This window comes from Neoarthrinium moseri, assembly GCF_022829205.1.
Source record: "Neoarthrinium moseri strain CBS 164.80 chromosome Unknown scaffold1_Wmoseri_CBS_16480, whole genome shotgun sequence".
Taxonomy (NCBI): Eukaryota; Fungi; Ascomycota; class Sordariomycetes; order Amphisphaeriales; family Apiosporaceae; genus Neoarthrinium; species Neoarthrinium moseri.
This window is the reverse complement of record NW_026055115.1, coordinates 130,698-153,753: the sequence shown is the minus strand read 5'-3', so window position 1 is coordinate 153,753 and position 23,056 is coordinate 130,698. Positions and strand designations below refer to the sequence as shown.

Sequence of the window (23,056 nt, the reverse complement as noted above, 5' to 3'; positions counted from 1 at the left end):
TGCCGCCGCTGCTGCAACTGCTACCGCGCTGCAGCGCAGAGCGGCGAGCGGGCAGCTGTGTGGGTGGACAGTTGCGCCAGGCTCGCACAGCAACTGGCCCTGCCCGCCTGCCCGCGTGCTTGTGACTGGTCCGTGGCCCCTTGTGGGTTGGTGTTTGCGAAACGAGCGACGGGTATAGTCCTTCTAAGAATAGATCGCCGCCAGCGCGAAGCCCGCCAATCACGGGCCCCTCGCCAAACCCGGTCGTGCAGCTGATAATTTCGAGTCGCCAATCAGCGTCCCGCGCCAATGTAGGATAGCCCGAGCATTCCTTGCAGAATCGCACCGTCGAGGCCGTACTGGAGATTCGCCGCGTTGGCCTCTGGGTCCTCTTTCCGATCGCTAATTTAGCACCACCTGGGCCGCTGGGGTTTGTCGACTAGGAACCTCTGCTAATAGTGGCCGACGTTGCGCTATAGTCGAGCCACCGGCGACGGGCGACGTGGTCAACGTCCAGACCACGACAGACAACAATGGTGAGCGAGCTGCAGAAGGGTCGTGGTTTTATCACGGATCTCAGGCTTCGTCTACGGGGAGTACAGTACGCTCGAGGCACCAACGAGCCCGGTTCTGACATGTGTCGAGAAGGGAAGCCAAAGCCTGGTTCATACTGCACTTCACGTTGGGCTTACACGTGCAGATCTAACTAGGGTAGGTACACTCTCAGGTACTTATGTAGCTGGGTGCTGGGATGTTGGGGCGATATGGAAGAGCATTTTATTGTCAGATTTGCCATCTATGGGGCTTCGAGGTCGCCAATCGGGGCAATCCGTATACAGTCGATCGCCCGGAGATGGAACAGTTGACAATTAGATATACGAACAATCCGAGGTTCATACCATTCGAAATATGTGGGATAGCAAGAGCATCAATTGACTTACGTCAGTTCAGCCTTGCTGTCGCGTCAAAAAATTCCACGTTGTCTGCACGTTTCCACCCGAACCTTGCTGTCATTGTTCATGGAGAGGTCTGTGCTATGGATAGTCTCGATCGCCCTGTTCTCGCATTGTCCACCTCTGCGCTCCCTGGTTGACAGGGCGTTCGTGTTAGCAAAGCTCAGACGAGGACACAATCTAACATGTGTTATGCCATGACCCAGTAACATAACTCTTCAATGCAACGCGAGAAAAGACAGTTTGCTCGATAGTCCCTTAATTCGGCGATGTTACCACAATGGCCGTGCTTGGTAAGACTATAATGTCAGGAACGGTAATAGTGCACCGAGTATCCTCAACCAGCATCCAAGTAAACATGCACTTCGGATCCCTACTTATCGCCGAATGCTCTCCGTCCCTTGTCCTTGGCTCCTTGGATCACCTTCCTAGCATTTGCGCGAAGGACGGACTCCGTCAAATCCAGCAACCAAAGGACTAACTTCGCTGAATCCTTCGCCGCTTGCCGTGACACAGCAACCTCGCATGCGGCCAGAAGAAACGCTATTTTGATGACGATAGCAAAACCCTCCGAAAGGTGGCTGGACAACACAACCCCGGATTTGATACAAACCTACTCCAGCAAGATGGAGTCACGTCGCCCCGTGCTCGCGTTACTCATGTGGAGAATACCCAAACCCAGCAACAACGTGACATCGTTATGTTGAGAGTGTCGTTTTACGTTCAGCGTCTGTCTCATGTTTAGATTAGAGGAGCCGCATCTCTCGCCGACCCTGACCAGGCCCAACGTCAACATTGCACAAGGCTGCCTGCATGCCTCGAGGTACGGAGTAGTAATTTTTGAAACGAAACAACCGCGGTTGGCTCTACGACCACGGCACGGCTTCCAACTTTTGACATCTGGCGACCATGGCCCCTGTGGACGTGATACGTACCACCCGGCTTGTCAGTAGTATGTCAGGGGTCCAAGGCTGGTGAACCAGACTTGTTAGACACGGTGCGTCGTTGTTTAAACCTGACACTGAAACAACGCACCTCTCAAGACATACACGGCGCCGTACAGATTCCGAAAACAGACAGCTCGGCCCTCGAAAACCTTGCTGCCTTGATGCAGGTCAATTGCGTAGCAGTTTGGCAGTGAGCACCGTGGCACCTGGGCATGGGACAAATGTCGACTAGTGGAGATCACGACCTGCAGGCACTAGGCCGAAAGCGGACGTGGTCGCGTCGGTGGCTCCTTCTATTTTGAGTCGCGCTCTTGGCAGGAATCTGAAACAGCCCGTCCCACAATTCCCATGTCCACGGTTGGGCCCCAGGGCCCCTCGATTCACCGCTACCGCTAGCGCCCTGCTAGCGCTCGCTCCTTTCATCCCAACTGCAACAAGACAAGTTCCGCATCACCCAGTTCTTGTCAGCAAATGGTCGTGGTGGTCCGTGGGATGCGGCTCAACTCGACGCGAGCTTGACCACGTAGGTATTGCATGCAGCCTGGCCGAGTTCATGCGCACGCAACTTCTAAAGATATATACACACGTACGTATTGTTTCTTGGCCGGGGCCGTCTTCTCGAGACGTGTACGCCAGAGGATCGTGCTTGTTATTGTTGACGGATGCCGTAGCTCGTACGTAGCCCTTGGGTTCGCATCTCCAATAGTAGCACCTGGTCTCGGGCTATTTCCCCAGACCCGTCTCATCTCGACGACGAAGTCAGCCCCTCGGAGACGGAGGCAGCAAGCTCGACCTTCCGGTGTCTCCCTGCTCATCCTTTGCTGCAAGATGCGAAAGCGATCGTTAATGTCCGACGCTGTGGGGTAGAGTATGCCTCATACTGGTTCACGTGCGCTGCAAGACGACCGCGCATGAAGAGCGCCGTCTCAGCTGAGATGCTCAACTCGAGCATCAATGCACTACGAAAGCCCTCCTCCTCCCTTGAGATATGTTAAGCAGCGCCCTAAGCCGGTGTAAATATCAATTTGCCTTGTAGAATACGTGTTCATCTATCCGCCGGCCGTTCGCTTTGTGTACACTCTCTCCGCATCCCGAAGCGGATTCTTGAAACCATTTGCTCCGCCCATCCCTGTCCAAGATCGAGCTTGGTTGCCTAGCCACATATCCGAAGTAGACCAAGAAAGCTTGGAAAACATTGCAAATGATGCCACAATACCAGACGGGCCAGCGGTTTACTGCAACCCCGTTCGCACCTATTTTCGTTGTCTGCTAGAATGACTCGCCAAGGCTACACGATCTATATATTTAGCATCAAGCACTCCTTCCAAGCTATCATGTCCGGGAAGTTCACCGGCCAGGGGCGATAAATTAACACCAGACAGTTAAAAAAAAAAAAAAAAGAGAGTTTAAGATCTAGCATCGGCAGTAACCTATCCACTTCATAATAATAAAGCCTCTAGCAGGGGGCGACTTACTGCTCGGCCTCCCTGAGATCGGGTAGAGCGCACTAAGAGGCTGCCGGATTCACCTCCGATCGGTTCTTAAGAGTCATGGCCCGCAGCGGATACCGACAGACTGGATCCAGGTTTAAAGAATGACTGATTCGCATTCAAGAAACTGGGTCAAGGCCTTGAATCAGTAGCAGCAGCGTGGCTTCTAAATTCTATATAACGGCATTTCTGTTTACAACCCGGAGGCTCACCTCTTATTCCCGGGCTCCATAGTCTTCCAAGTAGTGGTTCTAATCCACCGGAATCTTCGCACCGGTTTCCAATAATGTGAGAGTGGTGGGTGGAACTGGTCTTCCAAAGCATACCTCATGTACCTAGACCGTTGCTTTGTCCAACGCTTCATCGATGTCCGCGTACGATCATACAATTAAAGTCAGGCACACCACATTACTAGACATATTATGCTTCCAACTATGCGCTGTGAGCTCCAAGGCTACACTAGAATATTATTGAGTGCCCGGACGGCTCAACATCTGTGGCATTACATTGAATAATTTTACTCTTCTAGTCCGTGGCACCTCTTAATGGAGATTTTGCCCAAGCTCTGGCTCCTCTCACACTGCCGCGGATGTCATGGCCTTCTGACTCGCTAAAGTCAGCGAAAATGATCATGTAAGTCGAGCCCAAACACCGCACTTCACGAAACAAGAGGTACCGTTAGCTCAATAACATAACCACATTTTATGACCGGGCTATATTCACTGTGCTTTGGGGCGATCTCCAATATGATACGCTGATGCGGATTTGATCCCCCTTCAGTGCCAGTCGAGTAATTATTGACGTTAGATGGCAAGCAACACCAAGCTGGAAAAGCTCTTGAGGCCATACACGAGGTACCCCGACGAAAGGACGGCACCACCGTGGTCTCGGCCAACCGTCCAGTTTAAAGACCACTCGACGTAATTAATAATCTATAACGCTCGTCTTGGCTCTACCGTGAAACAACCACGAAGCGCATTCCTGATGCGACAATTATACACTAGGAGATACATTGCGGTACAAGACAATGTGTAGATTAACATGTCTCTAGGTGACTTGTGGAAGTCACATGGGGGAGACAACGATGCCAGCGTAGATCACCGTAAGTGGCAAAGGAACTCAGTTGGTTTGACTGCACTTTAGCTGTTATGGATGCAATACCGTGCCTGCAAGACCAGAACTAGATGTTTCTGAGCTAGCTGAGTTTTTAACTAGTTCGTATACACTTAAATCTGTTCATGGCATAGTGCCTGTAACCATGCATGCCATGTCAGGTGGATATCGAGGCTGGTGGCTATGAACTTGAGAGTGACATGTTGCAACCCGGCGTAGACTGACTCCTGGTTCCTTGGACGCAGAAATGTACCGTATGGAGGCAGAAAGCGTGCCGAGATGGAGATGGAATTGGGGGACAAGACCGGCTCTCTCGCGTGTCGAAAATACGTGATGATCTCGTGAACTCGATCGGCAAGGAACGAATTGCATTGCGTGTAGACTTTAGTCAATTGAGATCGATGCAGCCACCGTATGGTAGCCACAGAGGTACACTTACGATATCTGGCAAGATGTTCTTGAAACTGCCGAAGATGCCATCGCAACATGAGTCTATGCGTTGTTCCGCTGGGAGCTGTTGTCCCTCTCAATGTGGCAGTAAAGCCCTTTTGATTGCACTGTTCGACCTTGAGTGACAGTGCATTATGGATATAGAGTGCTAAAAGCGTACCAAAGGGAGATGTGTAAGAAATTACATTCGGGCACGCAACTCTATTTCTACGTAAGTTGGATTACGTTGTAGATATTTGACGTTCTATGACTTGTGCACAAGGGCTCGGTCTCCCAACCCAGTGTCTGCTACGAAGTTCTTTCGCTGCAGACATAGTGAATGAACTCAATGAAAGCTCCTCTTGCATCAGTATTGATATAGTGATTACTTGTATTTTCCACGACGAAAGTAATGTCGGCCGTTCTAGTATAGTATAGCATTTGCGATCAAGGCCCAATCGTATATAATTCCGACTAACACAGAGAGCGATGTTTCGACTCTCCACTGGATCCCTACAACCCCGCTAGCACACGGGTTCGGACGGAGTATTGATGGTACGTTGCGGCTCTCGCTGATGAGCAGACTCCTTCCAGTTCTTTTAACTTTCATGATACGCTTCTAATATTACCCTTTCCGAACCGCATGACAAGGATTAGACCAGGGCCCGAACGACCGAAGACGACATCCGGAGCTGCGGGATGTCCCATCGTTCCATTCCCAAAGATTACGTGGACGCGGGAAGTGATGATGCATGACAACCAAGAAACTTCTGAAGTGGGCGCGACGACATTTCAGCAGCCCTAGGACATCGGGAATTACTCTCGACCTGCCTGCATGGCACTACCTCGTGTCGCCGAGATCAGGAAGTCAGGGGCTTCGCAAGGTGCAAGGCGCGATACAGCAGCGTCCTTACGTCGACTGGACGTATCCACTTGGTGATGTCTCCCTTATTGAAATCTGCATTGCCCCTGATGACCTGCAGAAGCGATCTGGCTATCACCTTGGGGTTGCGGGCGGGTGCCAATTGGTGATTGGCAGTGCGATTGTGCGCCAGTAGCTGCAGGCATGCAGCTAAACAGCCACAAGCGAGATCAACCTTTCGATACTTGTTCGGCCGGTCGCACCATGTATGCACTGCAAGCTCGAGTCTGCAGCTAATGGCTGCTAAAAATCTGTGATGCCCGGCGTAGGGTCCAAGACCATGTCTCGGATACTAAAGAAAATCTTCCTTTTCTTTGTCTTCCATGCCGAGTTTCGAACGGCATTCTATCCGCTCAGAAATCACATTTGTGGCCGTGCGGGTGCTCTACAAGCAAGGGCAATACTAGCAATAAGACAAGCCGATCCTGGTCGCGAGCTGGATGCCCCGTAACGAGCACAGCTTACAATGGTCCCACAGATGGTAGAATGCGGAATGGATGGCGCTGGGCCTAGATACTGGAATTGCTCTATTCCTGTTGTGTGCAAGTCGCTGTACAGGAAGAGCCTCCTTCAGGACTCCCAAGGCTTGTCAAAGCGTGCCTTCGCTTGAACCCAGCCTCCCGAGAACAGCGGCTACCGTTTAACTAGCGTCTCCGATGGGCTCTTGAGATGTCCAATGGCATTATACCCGGCCTCACTTTGTGGTTTGGGCTTTTCGTCTCCTCACCTTCCATCCCAACTTGAAGACCATGTCATGTTAGTTATGAGGGAGATCGGACCATGATGTTATAATCAGTCTCTGCAGAACCTACTGTAGACCACCACACAGTCCGATGGTTCACCGCTATCTTTGGGTTCTCGAGAGGTATCCTCATTCAGTTAAGCTCAAGCCAGGTCAAGCTATCCCATAGGCTAGCCAGCCTGGAATATTGTCCGAACGACGGACGAGCGAGGTCCACGTCGGCTGCGTAGCGTCGCTCGCGGGCCCGGTGTATCCCCACGCGCTTTGCCCATGTGGTGGTGGTTGGCATTGGGGAGACGGGCTGGGTGATGTGCACCGACCGACCGACTGACTGACTGATTGATCCGGCGTGTGGATGGTTGGCTGCTCTCAGCAGAGTTATAAATGAAATCACTCTTCGCGTGGAGGTGCATCTGCGGCCGTGGAAAACGTGCCTCATCACTGCAGGAATACCCCGTACATGTCACTTTCAACTTACATGATCCCCTGTCGAACTCGCCCGTCACCACCCAATCCCCCCAGCCATCTGCAAATGAACCGGTGGCCGTAAGTGAAGTGCTAGCTAGCTAGTTGGAACCCGCCCTTGACCAGGCCCAGGAAGGAGACGAGAGACCGTTGACCTTGACCAACACGGTGATAGTGGATTTCCCAGGCCCCTCGCCCCGTCCACCAGCGGTGTCGTGACCTACCAGTAGCCAGCTACCCATGCATCCCAGCCCGACTCGCAGGACTCGAAGGAAGCAGAACAACTCGACACTTTCCCCTTGGAGTATTTGCACTCTTTCCAATTTATTTGGTTGTTGAGCGCTGATTCGGACAGACTAGCCTCTGCACCTTTTGTGACGGGCAACCGATTTGAAATTCCCAGCTCGTCTGATCTGCTCCCGCAGCGAGGTTCATGCTCCCATCATCGACCTGACCTGGCCTGGAGCTTCGCACGAACGCCGGACGCCGAGGCCGAAACTTGCACATGGATGTTGCTGGGAACAAACCCAACTCAGACCGACGGCAAAGCAGAAAAGAATCTCCCCAAAACTCCACTGACAAGAGCGGAACAAGGAGAATCGCAGGGCGAAAGAAGCGCGGAAGAGCAGGCCATCCAAAAGTTTTGAAGTGGTGGGCACAGCTTCCGGGGGGGCCCATTGGCATTGACGGCCGTCGTTTGACTGGAAACACAAGCGACCTTGACCATGGCGGAAACACCTAATAACCATGTCACAACGACGCAGGACACAGGCCTGCGCTTCGACTTTACACCCTCCTCGACCAACTACCACAACCATCGCCAAAGTCACAATCCCTCCAAGTTGCCGACCTTTCGCTTCGCTGATTTGAGAAAGGAGAAGCTGGCGCTCCCGCCGCTGCTTACCCCGGACCAGACCCAGAGCCTGAACCTGAACCTGAACCTGAACCTGAACCAGAGCCAGGACCAGAACCACCCGGTCCCACCGTCATTTGTCTCACCTGGCACGGATCCATCAGCAGAAGCACTCGACGCGACACAGAAGCAATCCACACCGACGACAGCGCCTCATAACAACCGCGTTCGTGTCTCACCTGAGCTGTCTTCAGCTGCCATTGATGCCGAACCCCCCAACAGCGCTGCCGACGCGTCGCCAGAACCAAGCCCTGACAGGTCTCGGGCATTGACATTTCAGACTTCATCCAAGACAACCACGTCCGCAACGCATCCCGGCAACCCTAAGCGATCCACTTCCCTGGACTCGACCCTGGCGCTCGCGATCGCACGAAATCCAGCAGCTTCAGAGTCCACAACCACCATAGTGCCGGCGCGGTCGCAGCAGAGACGCGCGCCCTCCTACAGCGAGTCGACGTCTGCCACCAAGGACGAGCGGCAATCGCACGACAGCCTGGCCGCAACACCCGTAGACGACGTCACCAAGGAGTGGGCACAGGGCCAGCGGGAACTACTTTTGCCCAAGTCTATTCAGAGGACGGACTCAAATGAGAAGAGAAGCTCGGTAGCGAGACGCCCGCCCATATCCTTCCGGCCGCCCGCCGCCCCGTCCACCTCTTCAGGCGTCACAGCTTCTATTCCTCCGATCCGGTCTTTCAGATCCTCGGGCGACAGAAAGTCTCTGGGTCTCGACATGAACCTGCGATCACCAACTAATTACGACGACCGGTTCGGTGACCCCAACCACCGCGACCGTACGTTAAGAGCCTTGGAAGGCAGGCAAGACGACGAGCCCTCCCGATTTACGCCGCCTGACTCTGCCGTGGATCGTCTAGACGACGACAGCGGAGATATATTTCTCAGGATGGCACGCGAAGAGCCTGAACCACCATCTGCAGTGGTAAGTAATCGTCAAACCTCCTATTTCTCCCCTCCGCGCGATGCGGTTCGGAATGCTTTTGATGCTGAGCATCTCGAGCGCCTGTTGCCAAGGCCGACAAATTCGTGTGACGAAGACATCTTGAAAGAATTGATCACTCTATTAAGTGTGCATCTGCTAACGCTGAACAGTCGCGGATCGTCAGATCCAACCATCGTCGACCACTCTCCTCCGTTATCCCTTCCTACCAACCCATGTCCCCGCCCCAGGTATCGCGCCGGTTGTCTGACCAGGCAACAGTCAAGTCTAGAACTGCAGGAGATGATCAGTCTAGTGAAAGGTTGGCACGTCCCTTCACATTTCGGGGTGCTACCGGGGACAAGGCTACGGAGGATACGAAACCCAGAGCCTTCGGCTTGAGAGCGTCACCATTAACACCTAGGTCCCTGACTTTTCAAGATGGTACACCGGAGTCAAGTTCTGCCTATAGCCGTAGGAGGCAGTCCATTACAGATGGCGGGTCTGCACTCCCATCCCGAATGTCGTCCATGAAGCAACCCGCCGGGTCTGCGTACAACCAAGGACGCTTGTATAATTCATCCCCCCTGGTTCCCAAGTCAACGGACCCTCCAAAGCCCGATAACCATCAGGGTGACCATCACACGGAGTCTTCGGCCTCGACAGCGGCGCCATCGACAGTGTGGGACGAGCTGGAGGATCTGAAATCACGGATGCGTCGACTTGAGCTTACGGGCAAGCTACCTCCTACGTCAGGCGCAGCGATATCTCACGCCACAGACGAACGACCCCCAACCGCCACGACAAATGCGACAACCATGTCCGCCTCCCCTAAGCGCGGTTCTGGGAGCAATGCGCCGCAAGCTGATGCAGCCAGCACCGTATCCTCTGTAACCCAAAAGGAAGGCCAACCTCTACTCCGCTCGGCCATAACCAAGTCCAGACCGTTCCTAGCCCCTGACGTGTATAGCGCTTTGGAGTCCGCAGCCAATGATGCTATGAATTTGTCGACCATGATTGGTACCATTGGGCAACCCGGCCCGGTATCTAGTGCAGCGAGCAACGTTGGCGGCTCGGCCGTCACTGATCGACAGCTCAGGCGAAAAGCCGAAAGCATCTGCCGCAACTTGACGGAGCTGTGCCTGGCTCTCAGCGAGAACGCTGCTCAAATCAAACCGCAAGAGAGCAGAGCTCCTGCGCCCAAGGAAGAACCCACCAGCCCTACGATCACAAGGTTCTCTGGTATCGCTGCGCAACGCCGCCCGAGCGCCGCACTCGTCGATCGAAGTCCGGCATCTGCTGCAGTTAGTCCCCGAGCAATGACCCGACTCGAGGAGAGGCGCAATAGCATGCTTCTTTCTAGCGCGCTTCCGAGCCCTAGCACTCGCTTGACTTATCAAATGCCGCCCACTCCGACCGAGGGGACAGGTCGTCGGACGTCACTCCTAATCCCTCGGACGCGGAGAGCCGGGACCGAGGATCCAGAGGAACAAGCTGGACGGAAGTCGTCTCTGCTGCTCAGAACACGCCGGGCTGGTACGGAGGAACCAGAGGAGGCACCGGGCCGCAGATCCTCGGCCCTATTGCGCACCCGCAGGGGAACTGTGGATCAAGAGGACGAAGACTCAACTTTCCGCTTCAGAGCGCCTTCTCGCGCTGTAACCGAGCTTACCAGCCCCAGGGTCCCAGTTGCGCGCGATTTCAGGCCCGAAGTTGCTTTGCCGTCTATTGAGACCACGTCCATGGGTTCGTCAGCTCTGCCGAGGCGACGGCAGACAACCTCAACCCAAAATACACGCCTCGTACAGCCGTCTGCTCCGAGCAGTCTCACAGCACGACGGTATATCGAGAGAACAACACCAGATCGAGAGTCCAACACCAACAATGTTGCCCAGAAATTGGCAGAAGACCGCGGCCAGCGGCAGTTCACCCTGTCGAATAACAGCATGCTGAGCCGCTCGGACAGTCTGAGCAAGCGAACGAATCGCGACAGCACGTTGACGAATAGCTCCATGATGGCGCAGACGGGGAGCTACCGATAACGATTATCACGACATCTTACGGCCATGTTCTTGTACTTGATAGACTGCTTTCAGCGCACTTTCGACAAGGTCGATGTTTATGCATGAGAAGGAGTTGTGCTTGTCGATTTCTCGGAGTTTTGTATTACTCCCTTTCCACCTCAAATACCCTCGCACTTGCGAATCCCCGTATATATTTCTTACCTTTTTCATGGAGTACCAGCGTCGACAATCATCGTCACTTTGTATATTATTCGGAACGGGTGCATACGAAATCTGACATTTGAAGGAGCGTGGAATATCGCGAGGCAGCCAGACACCCTTCATGAGTTACAAGGGGGCTAGGAATATCAAGTACAGCACTGAAGAAGAAAATGAGAAGATGCATCTGCACTCACATGCGGAGAGGGACTTCTCAGCCTCAAATGGATACTGGACCCGGCATTTTCTGTCATGCTTCATCGCGGACTCTCTGCTGATGGCGGCACAAGTGTTGAGGTATGAACTGTACTGTGATTACAAGTCTGGGCGATAGGCAGTAATGTATAACTACTTAGCTTGGGTGTATACATCGAGAACCTTTCATTTTATGTGTTGGTGCTTATCTTTCATATCGCCACTGTAGCTTGATGCGCAGTTTTAAATAGTGCTATATGATGCAGTGTGATACAGAATGATTCCATGAATGTCTAGGTACTGTGTTATGAATGAGTCGAGTGAATGAATGAGTCAGGCCGGCTGGGGGCAGTCTGGTCTGCGTTTGCGCCTTCCACCCACAATTGAAGCGGATACGTGCGGCGCACTAGTTCAGCATTTTTGTACCAACGCTCACTTGGGCATCTCAAACGGCCAACCTCAAAAGTCACCTAGCCCAGGGAGCCAACATTCACAAGTTACCAAATCCCCATTCGATTTGGGATCTAGGTCTTCACAGGGATTTCTTGTACCACCCTAGTCCTAAGTTCCACACATTCACGACCAAACAGCTGGCCTCGCTGCCGCTTTTGACCATTCGTCCCCTCATCAGACCAGCTGTTTGCACCTCGGTGTACAGGGCGATTTCCCCGTCTCGGTCATATTCTCAACGTCCGCTTCAGACTATCAGTTCCGTAATTCATCGTGCGTGCGCCAAGATGGCTGACGGGGCGTACGAGGATACAGCTGAGCGCCTGGAGTCCCTCGCCCTCAAGGGCAAGGGCCGCGGTGGCGGTGGTGGTGCCGCGGGCAAACGGGGTGGTGGAGGTGGCCGTGGCGGAGGCGAGCAGAACAGAGAGATGATCATCAGCAAGGCGCTGTCGAAGCTGTTGCGGCACCAGGCCGCGGACGCTGGGGTCGAGCTGGACGCAGAGGGTTTCGCCGGCTTGGACAAGGTGGTCAGTTGTCCAGTCTACTATGACGAGAATATGATCACATTACTAACACATTGCAGCTTCAATGGCAACGCATCCGCTCACTCAAGCCAACATTCGCGGAGATCAAGGCTGCGGTAACAGATAACGCCAAGCAGCGCTTCAGCATGAAGCCCGCCCCAGGCTCAGATGACCCCGAGTCTACCAACCCAGCGGATTGGCTCATCCGTGCCAACCAGGGCCACAGCATCAAGCTGGAGAGCGAGGGCTTGCACACACCTATCACCCTTGACAACATCCCAGAGGTCGTCGTTCACGGTACCTACTTCGCCTTCTGGCCCCAGATCGTCGAGAGCGGTGGGCTGAAGAAGATGACCCGTACGCACGTTCATTTTGGCACTGGAATTCCTGAAGACAGGCAAGAAATTTCCAAGGACGCCAAGGAATCACAAGTTCATGACGCCGGCGATGAGGCGGCCGCCGATGCTGCCAAGGAGCAAGGCCAGCCCAAGGTTATCAGCGGCATGAGAAACGATGCCGAGCTGTTGGTCTTCGTTGATGTGGCAAAGAGCATCAACGATGGCGAGATGAAATGGTGGTTGAGCTCGAATGGCGTGGTCTTGACCGAGGGCAACGCCGATGGTGTCGTACCCCTGAAGTACTTTAAGGAGGTTCGGGGGCGCAGGCAAGGCGTTGGCGAGCTGTGGAAGGATGGCGAGAAGGTTGCCGACCTGCCGCCAAGTGTTGTCGCGAAGGTGCCGCAAGGGAAGAGAGCACAGGGCGGCGCAGGTCGTGGCCGAGGGGGCAAGAAGACTGGAGGGAAAACTGCAGCGTAACGAAACTACCATTAATAGACAACGGCATCGTTCTAGGCCAACTACCTGCAAGGTTGTCCTTTGAGACTTGATAGTCGTTCGTGAGCTCTTCTCAAGAGACACCAAACGCGATATAACCTCGACCGCGCATGTGAGCATGAAAAACCTATAGAAATCGACTCGATGGTGACGCTCAGAGCCTAATGTGACTCGAGAGATGGTACACGGACTTCTTCTTAGATCTACTTTACATTCGTATGGTTGAGCCAGGTAAAATTTCATTCATCTCAACCAGGGGTCTAGCCGTGCAATAACAGTGTCCAAGTACCATGCAAAGATTGCACTATCACTGAATATTTCTCCGTAGTTTTGCACCAGTAGTTGCTGCCTAGGCTAGTAGTGTTCAGTTGAGGTCATGATCCTACTTGCAAGATCGATGCTACCAATGAAATCAGGCTGTCAGATCAAGTTACACCTTGATCTTGGTAAACGCTCCCACTCGCTGCCCTCGAGTCCAAAGAAAATGCCAATTCTTTCGAAGCAGTTGCCGCTATTAACAGGTCTAAGAGCAAGAGCCATGTATTTTAAATCAGAACGCCGTAGTACTACAAAAATGGCAATGGCATCTCCTACACCGACATTGTCTCCACTTCGGGACTGGACCAGATTGTAGTCTTCGGTGAAGTCTAATTTGCGCTGGCCTATCCATACGCTGTCATATCCAGCAAAGGTCCCGAAGGCCATGGGCGCTGCTAATGTAAGCAAGGCTCTCCGCGGTTGACTGTAAGTATCACCACCAGCCACACGCTCGAAATTGAAATGAATCAATCCTACAAGACTCAACGAGTCTGACCGGTTATAGAAATCGACCTCGTTAGATATCGAAGACCACGACCACGTAGGCCCAGAGCGCGGGTTCGGCCGTAATTTGGGTTGCCCGTATCTGTACCATAGTAAATCACGAGAGATCGATTCCCGCCACAGGCCAGCTAGGTATGTCTTCCCATGACGCGCTGCATATCCCCTTGCAATCCCTGCTATGCCGGGCAGGCGGTCGGTCAGGAAGGAGAGCTGCATGCCGCTGTATTCACTTACCAGTTCCCGCCATTCACGTGTAAATATGCTACGAGTCGCACCTCCGTGCATTTGATGTCGATCGTAGCCGCATTGGCACCGACAATCCTCTATGCACTCCCACAGGATCTCATTGTCAGTGAAGTGAAGGAGTCGACTCGACAGAGCTCGTTCCTGAAACGTCCAACCCCGACGTAATAGGGGGTTTCCAAGATGCCCAAAATCGAGGTTATTGGAGACCGGGTCTTGAACCGGATGGTAATTCTCTCTAGCGGCGTTCGGCCGGGGGTTGCTGAAGAGATCATCCCCAAGTTTGCCTCGATTTCCCATGATTGTGAGATACGCGTTCTCGTAGACCGCAGTCATCGTTGCTGCTTCGGTGTTCCAATCTTCCTGGTCATCCTGGACGATGCATAAGCAGTCAATCCAAATATACCGCAGGCCAAGCCAACCAGTCACGAGGATGAACTGCTGGAGGAGTGGGTACAACACATGCCACGGCCTCTGTTTTCTCTGTACTCTGCCTCGTTGTGTCTCTCGAGAGACACAAACTTTGTCAAGGTTCTCCATCGATGGCTGAGGGCTGCGTATCTACCCTGCATGTGCCTGCTATCGATCAGTCGCACGGTGCCGGAGTTGGAGTCGATGATCTCGAGGACGCGATTCGGAAGAGGTCGATCATCCCCTCCACCGCAATGGGGGTGGTTTTCCAAGCAATCTGACAGCCAGCTCTGGATTTTGGTCATCGATTCAGCACTGCCCGTGCCCTGAGAAGCATGTGTGAGCTGGCGTCCATACACCAGGTGACCTCAAGAGGTTGAGCATAGGAGAGTTTACCTGCCCGCTGGCTGCCTAGAGGGGGGGGATATAAAAGAAACAATAGTCTACATATGAGGCTCAGTCTCATTGGTGAATTAGGTCGCGCGCGCATGAGCCAGACGCCCGACGCTGCAGAGAATCTTTACTGGCCTGTGAAACTCGCGAAGCCTTAAGAGTCAGCGTCTGATGGAATGAACAAGTCCAGCAAAGACGGGATCGATCTCTTCAACCTGCTGGCTCCGCTTCAGCATAGATACAAAACACAAGCGGGTCAACATTCACATCCCACTTGGGTTCAAGGGGTTACTGAGGATGCATACAACTCCTGCGGAAACTGTTGGCTTCAAGTTGCACCACCCATGCCGAGTTATGGGAAAGACAAAGTGTTGGGGAATCTAATTTACTGAGCTGGTCGTCTTGAATCATACTCAGCTGGTGGCCGTCTATGCGTTCACCGTTCGGGACACTCATTCTGCTAACAGCAATTTGGATTGAGTGGACACAAGACTTTCACAAAGGTTCTTTGCGAGAAACCAGCGTTGTATATACCTAGCTTGAGGTTGTCGTTTAGTACGCTCAACTTCAGTAAGATATCGTCTGAAAACCTTGATAATTGGTAATGTCGTAGCACCATCCCGGACTCCATGAACGTAAGCGTCTCGTTGAGACACAAAACAGCTTTCTCTATGGCTGATCCCTGGATTTGTCCCTCCTGAACGCCGAAGCAATGCAACATATCTCATCCAAATGCAAATCAATACCGTACAAGTGCCAGTTGAAAAGTTGATACAACGCGCTACACAACGCGCCCCGCCATTCGTGCTTTGCGCGCGTCTTCCTCCCTCTTGGCCTCGACCCTGGCCAGGAAGTCCTGGCGGTGGGCGAAGGACTGCTTCGACTTCCCGGCCAGCTCGAGCTCGTCCTTGATCCCCTCCTTGTCGACGAAGCCGGCCCAGTCCATGCGGCTCTTCTCGACGACGTTGAGCTTCTTGGCCTTGGCCTGCTCGCGCATCTGTAGCCGGACCGCCATGCCCAGGTTCAGGTCCGAACGCTGGGACAGGCCCAGGTCCGAGACGGGCTCGAAGATGGAACGAAAGGCCTTGCGCGGCTTGCGCTTCGTGGGCTCGTCGTCTTCGGCATCGAGCGCGAGCGCGTCCTCGGCGTTCTCGCCGAGCGATGCCAGATAGACCTTGGCTTCCGCCGAGTCTCGCGGTACGATCTTCTCCTCCGTGTGCACCTTCCCGGCGAAGTTGTAAGTCCGCTTTATCTTGATCATATCTGAAGGCTCCTTCTCAGCCTGCTTCTCGGGCCGCGGTGCTTCTGCATCCTTGTTGTGATCCTCCAGGCCGCCCGGCGCCGCTGGCTGGCTGGCTGCTGGGTTCTCTGGATCCTCTTTGGATGGCACGACCGGACCTGCCATCATCTTCGCCCAGAGATCGTCGACATCGACAGTCACAGGCCCAGTGACGGCAGCCACTTTGCGTTCGGCCTTCTCGTTCGCCCGCATGCTTCTCGTCTTGACGAGGCCGCCCTCACCGCCGTCGTCATCGTCATCGCCAGCGCCATCTTTCCGCTTCTCCTTCTTCCTTTGGCGCTTCTTGCCTTTTGTGATGATTGCCTCGTCTCCCGAGTTGTCGTAGCCGTCGTCGTTGTCGGCAGTGTCGCCCGCGGCGCGTTTCCGCTTGGCAGCCGCGCCGGGGGCGGGGGCGCTATCGTCCTCGGATTCTGAGGCTTCTGACGCATCGTTCGCGACCGCAGCATCTGGCGCAAAGTCCGAGTCCTCTTCCGAGGCGTACTCGTCGTCTATGAGCGGATCTGCAGACATGGTGCGTGGTCTCGGTGATGGGTGGAATTTGTAGAACGTACGGTTGCGCACTCTAGCGTTCGAGCTCTAAATTTTGGGGCGCATCTGCACTAAAACGTGCAGGGGTTGGCTCACTCAATCAGCAGCTGCCTGCCTTGTCGCTAAGTCGTCCCAGCAGGCTTGATATACTTTTATGCCCCTTGGTAAAATCATCAGACAATCCTTAAGATATGCGCATTGGAATCTCGTTTGATGTTCTCGCATATCAATCATAGAAAACAGACAAGAGTCGCGGTGATGGAATTGTTAACTACAATTTTTGAGATATCATGCGCTCAGGTAATTATACACTGCTATACTATAGTTTTTGTATGTCTGCATTCGCCATGAAGCACAACACTTTTATACTCCCCAGTATCCCCGGACCAAGAAGGCAGCATAGCCGGCCAATCCCAACATGGTGCCGATGGTGCCGAAGTATCCGATAGGCCGTCCCAAGCCCATACCCTCGGGCTTCACGATGCCTAGCTCAGTGTGAAGAATGCGGAATGCCAGCAGCGCGCTCAAGGCACTGGTCAAGATCTTGCGGTTTCCGCCGTTGAGCTCGGCGACGGCAGCCAGAGCAAAGGCAAGAGGCACGTTCTCGGCAAAGTTGGCGTGAGCGCGGCTGGACAGGTATAGCTTGTTGGTCTTCTGCGACGATGCGTCGGCGACCTTTGCCGAGTTGTCGCCGAGGTAGTGCTCGTCGTTGACACGGTGGCGCACGACGCGCAGGCTCAGCCAAGAGAAGTAGGCTGTGAAGGGGACAGCGAAGGTTCCTGTGACGGCTGGAGAGCAGAGAGCTGTCAGCGGACGGAAGAGCGATGGCAGCAGTTCAGTGATCTAGAGCGACTTACGCAGCAGGGGTGCCAAGACCGGGTAGTTGAGTCCGATGGTAGACGACATCGTGATTGATGGATGCGACACGATAGTTAGGACGTATGGGTAGATGGATTGTTGAGGGAATTGCTAAGGAGGAAGCGCAAACAGTTGATCGTTGCAGGCGATGTTCCATTCTTTAAGCCGCCCACACACCCCTGTGGGGGAACGGCGTAAGCTCCGAATTTACATCATCAGCCTTCATTAGCTTGGGCTATCTGTAGATGATCATACATGCTCACCCGGCCCTCTGGGATTGGTTAATGGAGGAGCCCAAGGCGTAGAACCATCCCACCTGTCACGGAAAGGCGCGATCTGCGAGGTGATAGCTCCCAGGACATGTCAACTTAAGTGTTAAGCATGTTACACTGCACGTCAGAGGTGGCCCGGCGGTCAGGCACAGATAGCTCCATTGGCTGCTCAACAGTATACTGACATCGTGGTAGTTCACAGGACACCAAGTAAACAATCGGGAGACTGTCAAGACAACATCTCACTCTCACGAACAACTCCATTGCGTGTTGGTTTTACTGCCGTCGTTCCATTGCACCTAAGCACCCATTCCGTCCTGTGCTTCGGAGCTGTCCCCTCATGTAAGACCTTCCCCAGACTCGTGACGTCATAGCGTCTACGTCATGACCACAACACCCAACCGAGCAAGTGCAATAAAGACACAGAGCGGGCGAGATAAACCAGGTAGTTATACTGTTGAATGTGTTCCACTATTGTAAAGATTCAAGTAAATCACAAGCCACTGTCTATTATACTATTAAGCTAACCCCAGGCCATCAACTCAACATGTCTCAGAACAGCAACACCCAGCAGCCCAGTCTAGTTGGCGGCCACGCCGAGTATGTCAAGGGCGCTGCACAGGTACGTGAATGCTGGACCGCCTCGCAAGATCAAACACTTACCACAGACATTCAGGCGACCATTGGAGACTTGACCGGATCACATGCTTGGAAAAGTTCGGGCGAGCAGGCAAAGGCCCACGGTGCCGACGTTATGAAAGCAGCCAGTGAGACTCGCGACCCGGCAACACAGGGATTCGGCAAGGTGGAGGAAGTCGCTGGCAAGGTCACAGGCTGCGAAGGCATGGTGAAAGAGGGTACTGCCAGCAAGAAGCCCGAGTAGAACCTCGACGTCGTATGGTATCTGATTCTCGACAAGGCATTTGGGAGAAATGGGATGGCAGGGAGGGAAATGATTTGATAGGGTATTGGCAGATCTCCATTGTCAACAACGATATTGGATCGTTTGTCTTGCACCGTGCCATCGCAGCCCGGGTAACTCAACGCAGGGCTCCTGATTGAACCTGTAATTTGGCAGGTGTGCATGCCGTATATTGGTGCACTGCAGCGTCTAGTGTCTTGAGCGAATCAGTGACAGTGCCTTTACTCCGCGCGTGTGGCAGAACGACAAGCCCCCCTTGCTCGCGTCTCCGGGGCGCACGTTCAGTTCCTGTATGTCACACCCTCAACAATAGCCCTGGAGACGAGAGGAAAATTGTCAAATCATACCACGTGGGCAGGATGGTGACTTGAAACGTAAAAGCAATGCACACTCCTGAAAATCGCACCACCACGCTGGTTGCTACCCTTGTAACCGAAGCCAGCTGCCAGTAGGCGGACTCCCGCAAACTCAAAGTGCCTCTTCCATCTGATCTACAGTACGAGTGACGCCAGTATGTACATACGTGCAATAAGTAACCTGGATTTATATGAGCCGTGATCGCCATGCTACATAAAGCCCGATGGCTCTGAGAAGCACTGCATTCTTGAATATCGCCGACGACACTACCGTATGTGAAGCTGGGGCACCATAGATACCTAGGTAGTCTATGCGCAGCCATGACGTCAAGGCCTAGACGTACCCTGCAACGAAATCAGGAGGGAGGTCTGGTCGCATGGCAGCCGATCGACGGCGTCGAGCAGACAAAAGCCCATCGGCAAGTGAAATAGGCGTGCTACCGTGACGAGGAAACCCTAATAACAGCGGCGCAGGGATGGGGCACGCAGGCAGAGGCCCGGAGCGCAGCCATCAGCGCCACTGATTGGCACGGGCGTGGACCCCGAACCCCTCCTGGAGACCCTGAAAATTCGCGGAAGCACCAAGGGTCCAACTGCGAATCAGGGGACCTGCAAGAGCGTCCGCAACCTTGGAAGGCTGGCCCTGGAGTCCCTGGACCTGTCAGCTTTCCCACAAACAGTCCGCGTCTAGGCCCCTCCCCCCTACCTGGGCAGAAACCTGGCCTCGAACTAAGATTTCCCATCTTGTGTCGTTGGGAAACGCCATTCTCGCACCCTTTTCCCGATCCCGCGTGGTCGAGGACGTCTGCCCGCCGCAGATTTTTGTCGCATTTTCAGCGGCGCTTCCGAGGGCCCCACGGTCGAGTTCCCACCACCACAAGGCTCAAGCGACCTCGTGCCCCTCTTCGCGTCTCCCAGTACTGAGCAACGACGCAAGAGTCTGCAGGCTCGACTATCCGTTGGACACATTTCCCGGAAACGTCACCTTGACCATTTGCAGCCATTGCCGTTCTCACTGGAGGATTGATCTACGCCCATCGGAGGTCCCTCTCTCTCCCTCTCCCTCTCTCTCTCTCTCGCTCCGTGTACCTTCTTTCCTACTCCAATACCATTCCTCCCTTGGGCCTAGCGTACGACGCGGGGAGATAACCGCATTCCCATCCTTGCGACTTCCAAGACGAACTGGGATGAGCACAAGATCGTCGTTCGGCTGGCGGCTCGACTGTTGACTGTTGAATCTCCCACGAGCTCACTGTCATACGATGGACGACTCGTCACAGGAGGATGCGTCTCGCGTTGAGGCTCTCCTGTCGGCGCGACAGCAGCTGACGGACCAGCTCAGCCAGAGTCCCTACGATTTCATTGTCTACCTCAACCGAGCTATTGTACATGCCGACCTGGGTTACCCTGATCTCGCTGCCGGGGATGCGTACCGAGCCTTGCTACTTACCGATGAAGTCCGTGACGAGAGCTTCGAGTATCACGAACAGGCGCTGGAAGCCCTGCAGAGGTACCGCGATGCGCCCTTCCCGGCTGCTCTTGACCATGGCCTTTTGAGCCAGATGGTTGGCAGCGAAACTGTCCTGGACGCAAACATTCTCGCCCTCATAGGTTCCGTCCGCTCCTACCAGGTCCTCAGCCTGGGTCTGCTTCTGGTCGGCTGCTTGAAGAGCGCGTATACCTTCTGCGCACGTGGGCTTGCGTTGGCCCCAGAAAATCAGGAGCTTCTTAATGTCCGTGGCTATATTCAAACTGTCGCTCAGCGCCGAGCGCCGCAGAGTCTCAATGATCCGAGCCGGCTTCCGGAGTGGGGTATGGTTCGGCGTGAGGTCTATCCATGGAACACCCACGAGCCAGACCGATTCGCGCAGGAGTCGCTCGATTTCCTGAACAAAGAGTTGTCAACAATGGCTCCAAAGTGTGCGGTCCAAGTGGCCACCTTGCCGATACTGCTCGAATCGGCCAGCGATACAGATGGCTACGAGATCATCCCAACCTGCAAACAACTTGGTGTCTTTGCGAAGGAGGACATTGCAGCTGGAGAGACTGTGCTCGAGGAGTACTCACTTGTCACTGCCAACAATCGCCTGAAGGAATCAGTTTGCGATGCATGCAGTGAGGAGCTTCCACCCCTAGGCAGCGAATCACAGGCGATTAATTGCCCCGAGTGCTACGACACCGTATTCTGCAGCCAATACTGTTTTGATAAGGCGCAAAACCTCTACCATCCTGCCGTTTGCGAGAAGGACGTTGACTCCATAGCCAAGGATACCGAGGCCAAAGACGCGGATGAGGCTCTTCACCTGCTCCTGCTAGCCCGAATTCTCGCCATGGCGGCACACCAGGAGATACATCCTTTGGATGTGAGTCAAATCAAGTACATATGGGGGGACTTTGTATCTTCCAAGGAGAACGAGATCGACTTGTCGCCCAACGCCGGACCACCGCCAGAATGGACCTTGCCATTCTCTTTCCAGTTCAACATCGAAACCCCTCTCCACATTCTAGAGAAGATGGACATTGATATATTTGCCAATGCGGAGCAATACGACCTGTGGGTTTTAAATACACTTTACAGCAAGTTTAGAGGCACAGCTTCGGCTCGAAAGAACCCCCGCGACGGAAGACCCGATGTAGCTGCTGTGCACCCCTTCTGGTGCTTGGCGAACCATGATTGTGATCCCAATGTCACTTGGGAATGGGCGGGGCGCATGATCCTTACTGCACGGGAGAAACGGGTCGTTGGCGACAAGCCCGGCGGGATTAAGAAAGGAGAGGAAATTTTAAATCACTATTGCGACGTAACCTTGCCGGTCCACGAGCGAAGAGAATGGGCTCGTGGGAGCTTAGGCGGATGGTGTATGTGCGCCCGGTGCCGAGCAGAAGCAGGCAGCGCAACGGCCGACACAAACGGATGGCAAACCCATTAGAGCCCTCGAGGCGCTTTCAGTACGCCAAAAGTGTCCAAAAACGCCTAGGCCACAAACATTCAAGAATCTGGTTCTTCCGTGGTTATACACGTGCCACGGTTGCCGATTCTTGATCAGCACCAGCAACAGCGCCGTCCGGTCAACCCTTTGAACCGGATGGCAGATCCTTCAAAAAAGGATCATGGCCGACCAAGCAAGCATCATGGGTTGCAGGTTGCGTCCTGAAAAAGCGCTGCAGAGAATATACACGGGACGCGGTTAGCGTCAAGAAGCAAGCCAAGAGGACACAAAAGAGACGCCACGCAACGGAACGTGTGTCTTTTGCAGCGCCCGCTGGCAACAACAGGACAGCAATAGCAATGTCACGCAGCATGGATGCCCACGGAGGTCATGATCTGACACACAATTTTACTACAAAGGCCGTTTTGACTCCTTATTTGAAACCTCCCTTTTCTCCTTCCGCACACGAATATATGTCGTATCTTCTCTCCTACCATCGAAAGCCCGAAAGAACGAAGTGAGGTTCATACACGAAGGAATACTAGAAATAGCCAGAGTAGGATTACGCAAAAACAATCGCAAAACACATAAACTTTTCTTCAGAAGAATCCCGCATTTGCCTTGCCGCCCCCGTTCAACCAGGGCGATCGAGACAGAAATAATCGTGACATGTAATAAGCTTGGCGTGTAAGTCTTTATGCACTTGTGCATCGTGGACTCTGCATATTATGATCATGTACATCATGGGGAATTTTGATTTCCTATAAGAAACTACAGACTCGTTGCCTCATTTCATCCCCGCGTTAAAACCACATTCAGTGCATAACGATGATATCGCATGTCAAGAGATTCATCCGCCCAGAACGCCGCTCCAAAGATAAGTTACGTATGTACATGAAATGCCCTA

The 23,056-nt window shown here is 53.7% G+C and overlaps 6 protein-coding genes across 6 annotated transcripts; 4 read left to right on the top strand and 2 right to left on the bottom strand.

The window, feature by feature from the left end:
* Positions 1 to 7,765: 7,765 nt before the first annotated feature.
* JN550_000040 (uncharacterized protein) lies at positions 7,766 to 10,932 on the top strand (the record flags this gene model as incomplete). The annotated part of the gene is made up of 2 exons (XM_049315556.1): positions 7,766 to 8,893; positions 9,064 to 10,932. The coding sequence occupies 2 exons, from the start codon at positions 7,766 to 7,768 to the stop codon at positions 10,930 to 10,932; spliced, it is 2,997 nt and encodes a 998-aa protein (XP_049177329.1).
* Positions 10,933 to 12,044: 1,112 nt separating this feature from the next.
* JN550_000039 (uncharacterized protein) lies at positions 12,045 to 13,096 on the top strand (the record flags this gene model as incomplete). Its single annotated transcript, XM_049315445.1, has 2 exons — positions 12,045 to 12,284; positions 12,341 to 13,096. 2 exons carry the CDS (start codon positions 12,045 to 12,047, stop codon positions 13,094 to 13,096), a joined length of 996 nt encoding a protein of 331 aa, XP_049177328.1.
* A 2,668-nt stretch (positions 13,097 to 15,764) lies between these two features.
* Positions 15,765 to 16,793, bottom strand: JN550_000038 (uncharacterized protein; the record flags this gene model as incomplete). The annotated part of the gene is made up of 1 exon (XM_049315333.1): positions 15,765 to 16,793. One exon carries the CDS (start codon positions 16,791 to 16,793, stop codon positions 15,765 to 15,767), a length of 1,029 nt encoding a protein of 342 aa, XP_049177327.1.
* A 381-nt stretch (positions 16,794 to 17,174) lies between these two features.
* JN550_000037 (uncharacterized protein) lies at positions 17,175 to 17,717 on the bottom strand (the record flags this gene model as incomplete). Its single annotated transcript, XM_049315223.1, has 2 exons — positions 17,175 to 17,599; positions 17,669 to 17,717. 2 exons carry the CDS (start codon positions 17,715 to 17,717, stop codon positions 17,175 to 17,177), a joined length of 474 nt encoding a protein of 157 aa, XP_049177326.1.
* Positions 17,718 to 18,488: 771 nt separating this feature from the next.
* On the top strand, positions 18,489 to 18,824 carry JN550_000036 (uncharacterized protein; the record flags this gene model as incomplete). Its single annotated transcript, XM_049315112.1, has 2 exons — positions 18,489 to 18,563; positions 18,618 to 18,824. 2 exons carry the CDS (start codon positions 18,489 to 18,491, stop codon positions 18,822 to 18,824), a joined length of 282 nt encoding a protein of 93 aa, XP_049177325.1.
* Positions 18,825 to 20,481: 1,657 nt separating this feature from the next.
* JN550_000035 (uncharacterized protein) lies at positions 20,482 to 22,149 on the top strand (the record flags this gene model as incomplete). The annotated part of the gene is made up of 1 exon (XM_049315001.1): positions 20,482 to 22,149. One exon carries the CDS (start codon positions 20,482 to 20,484, stop codon positions 22,147 to 22,149), a length of 1,668 nt encoding a protein of 555 aa, XP_049177324.1.
* Positions 22,150 to 23,056: the final 907 nt, after the last annotated feature.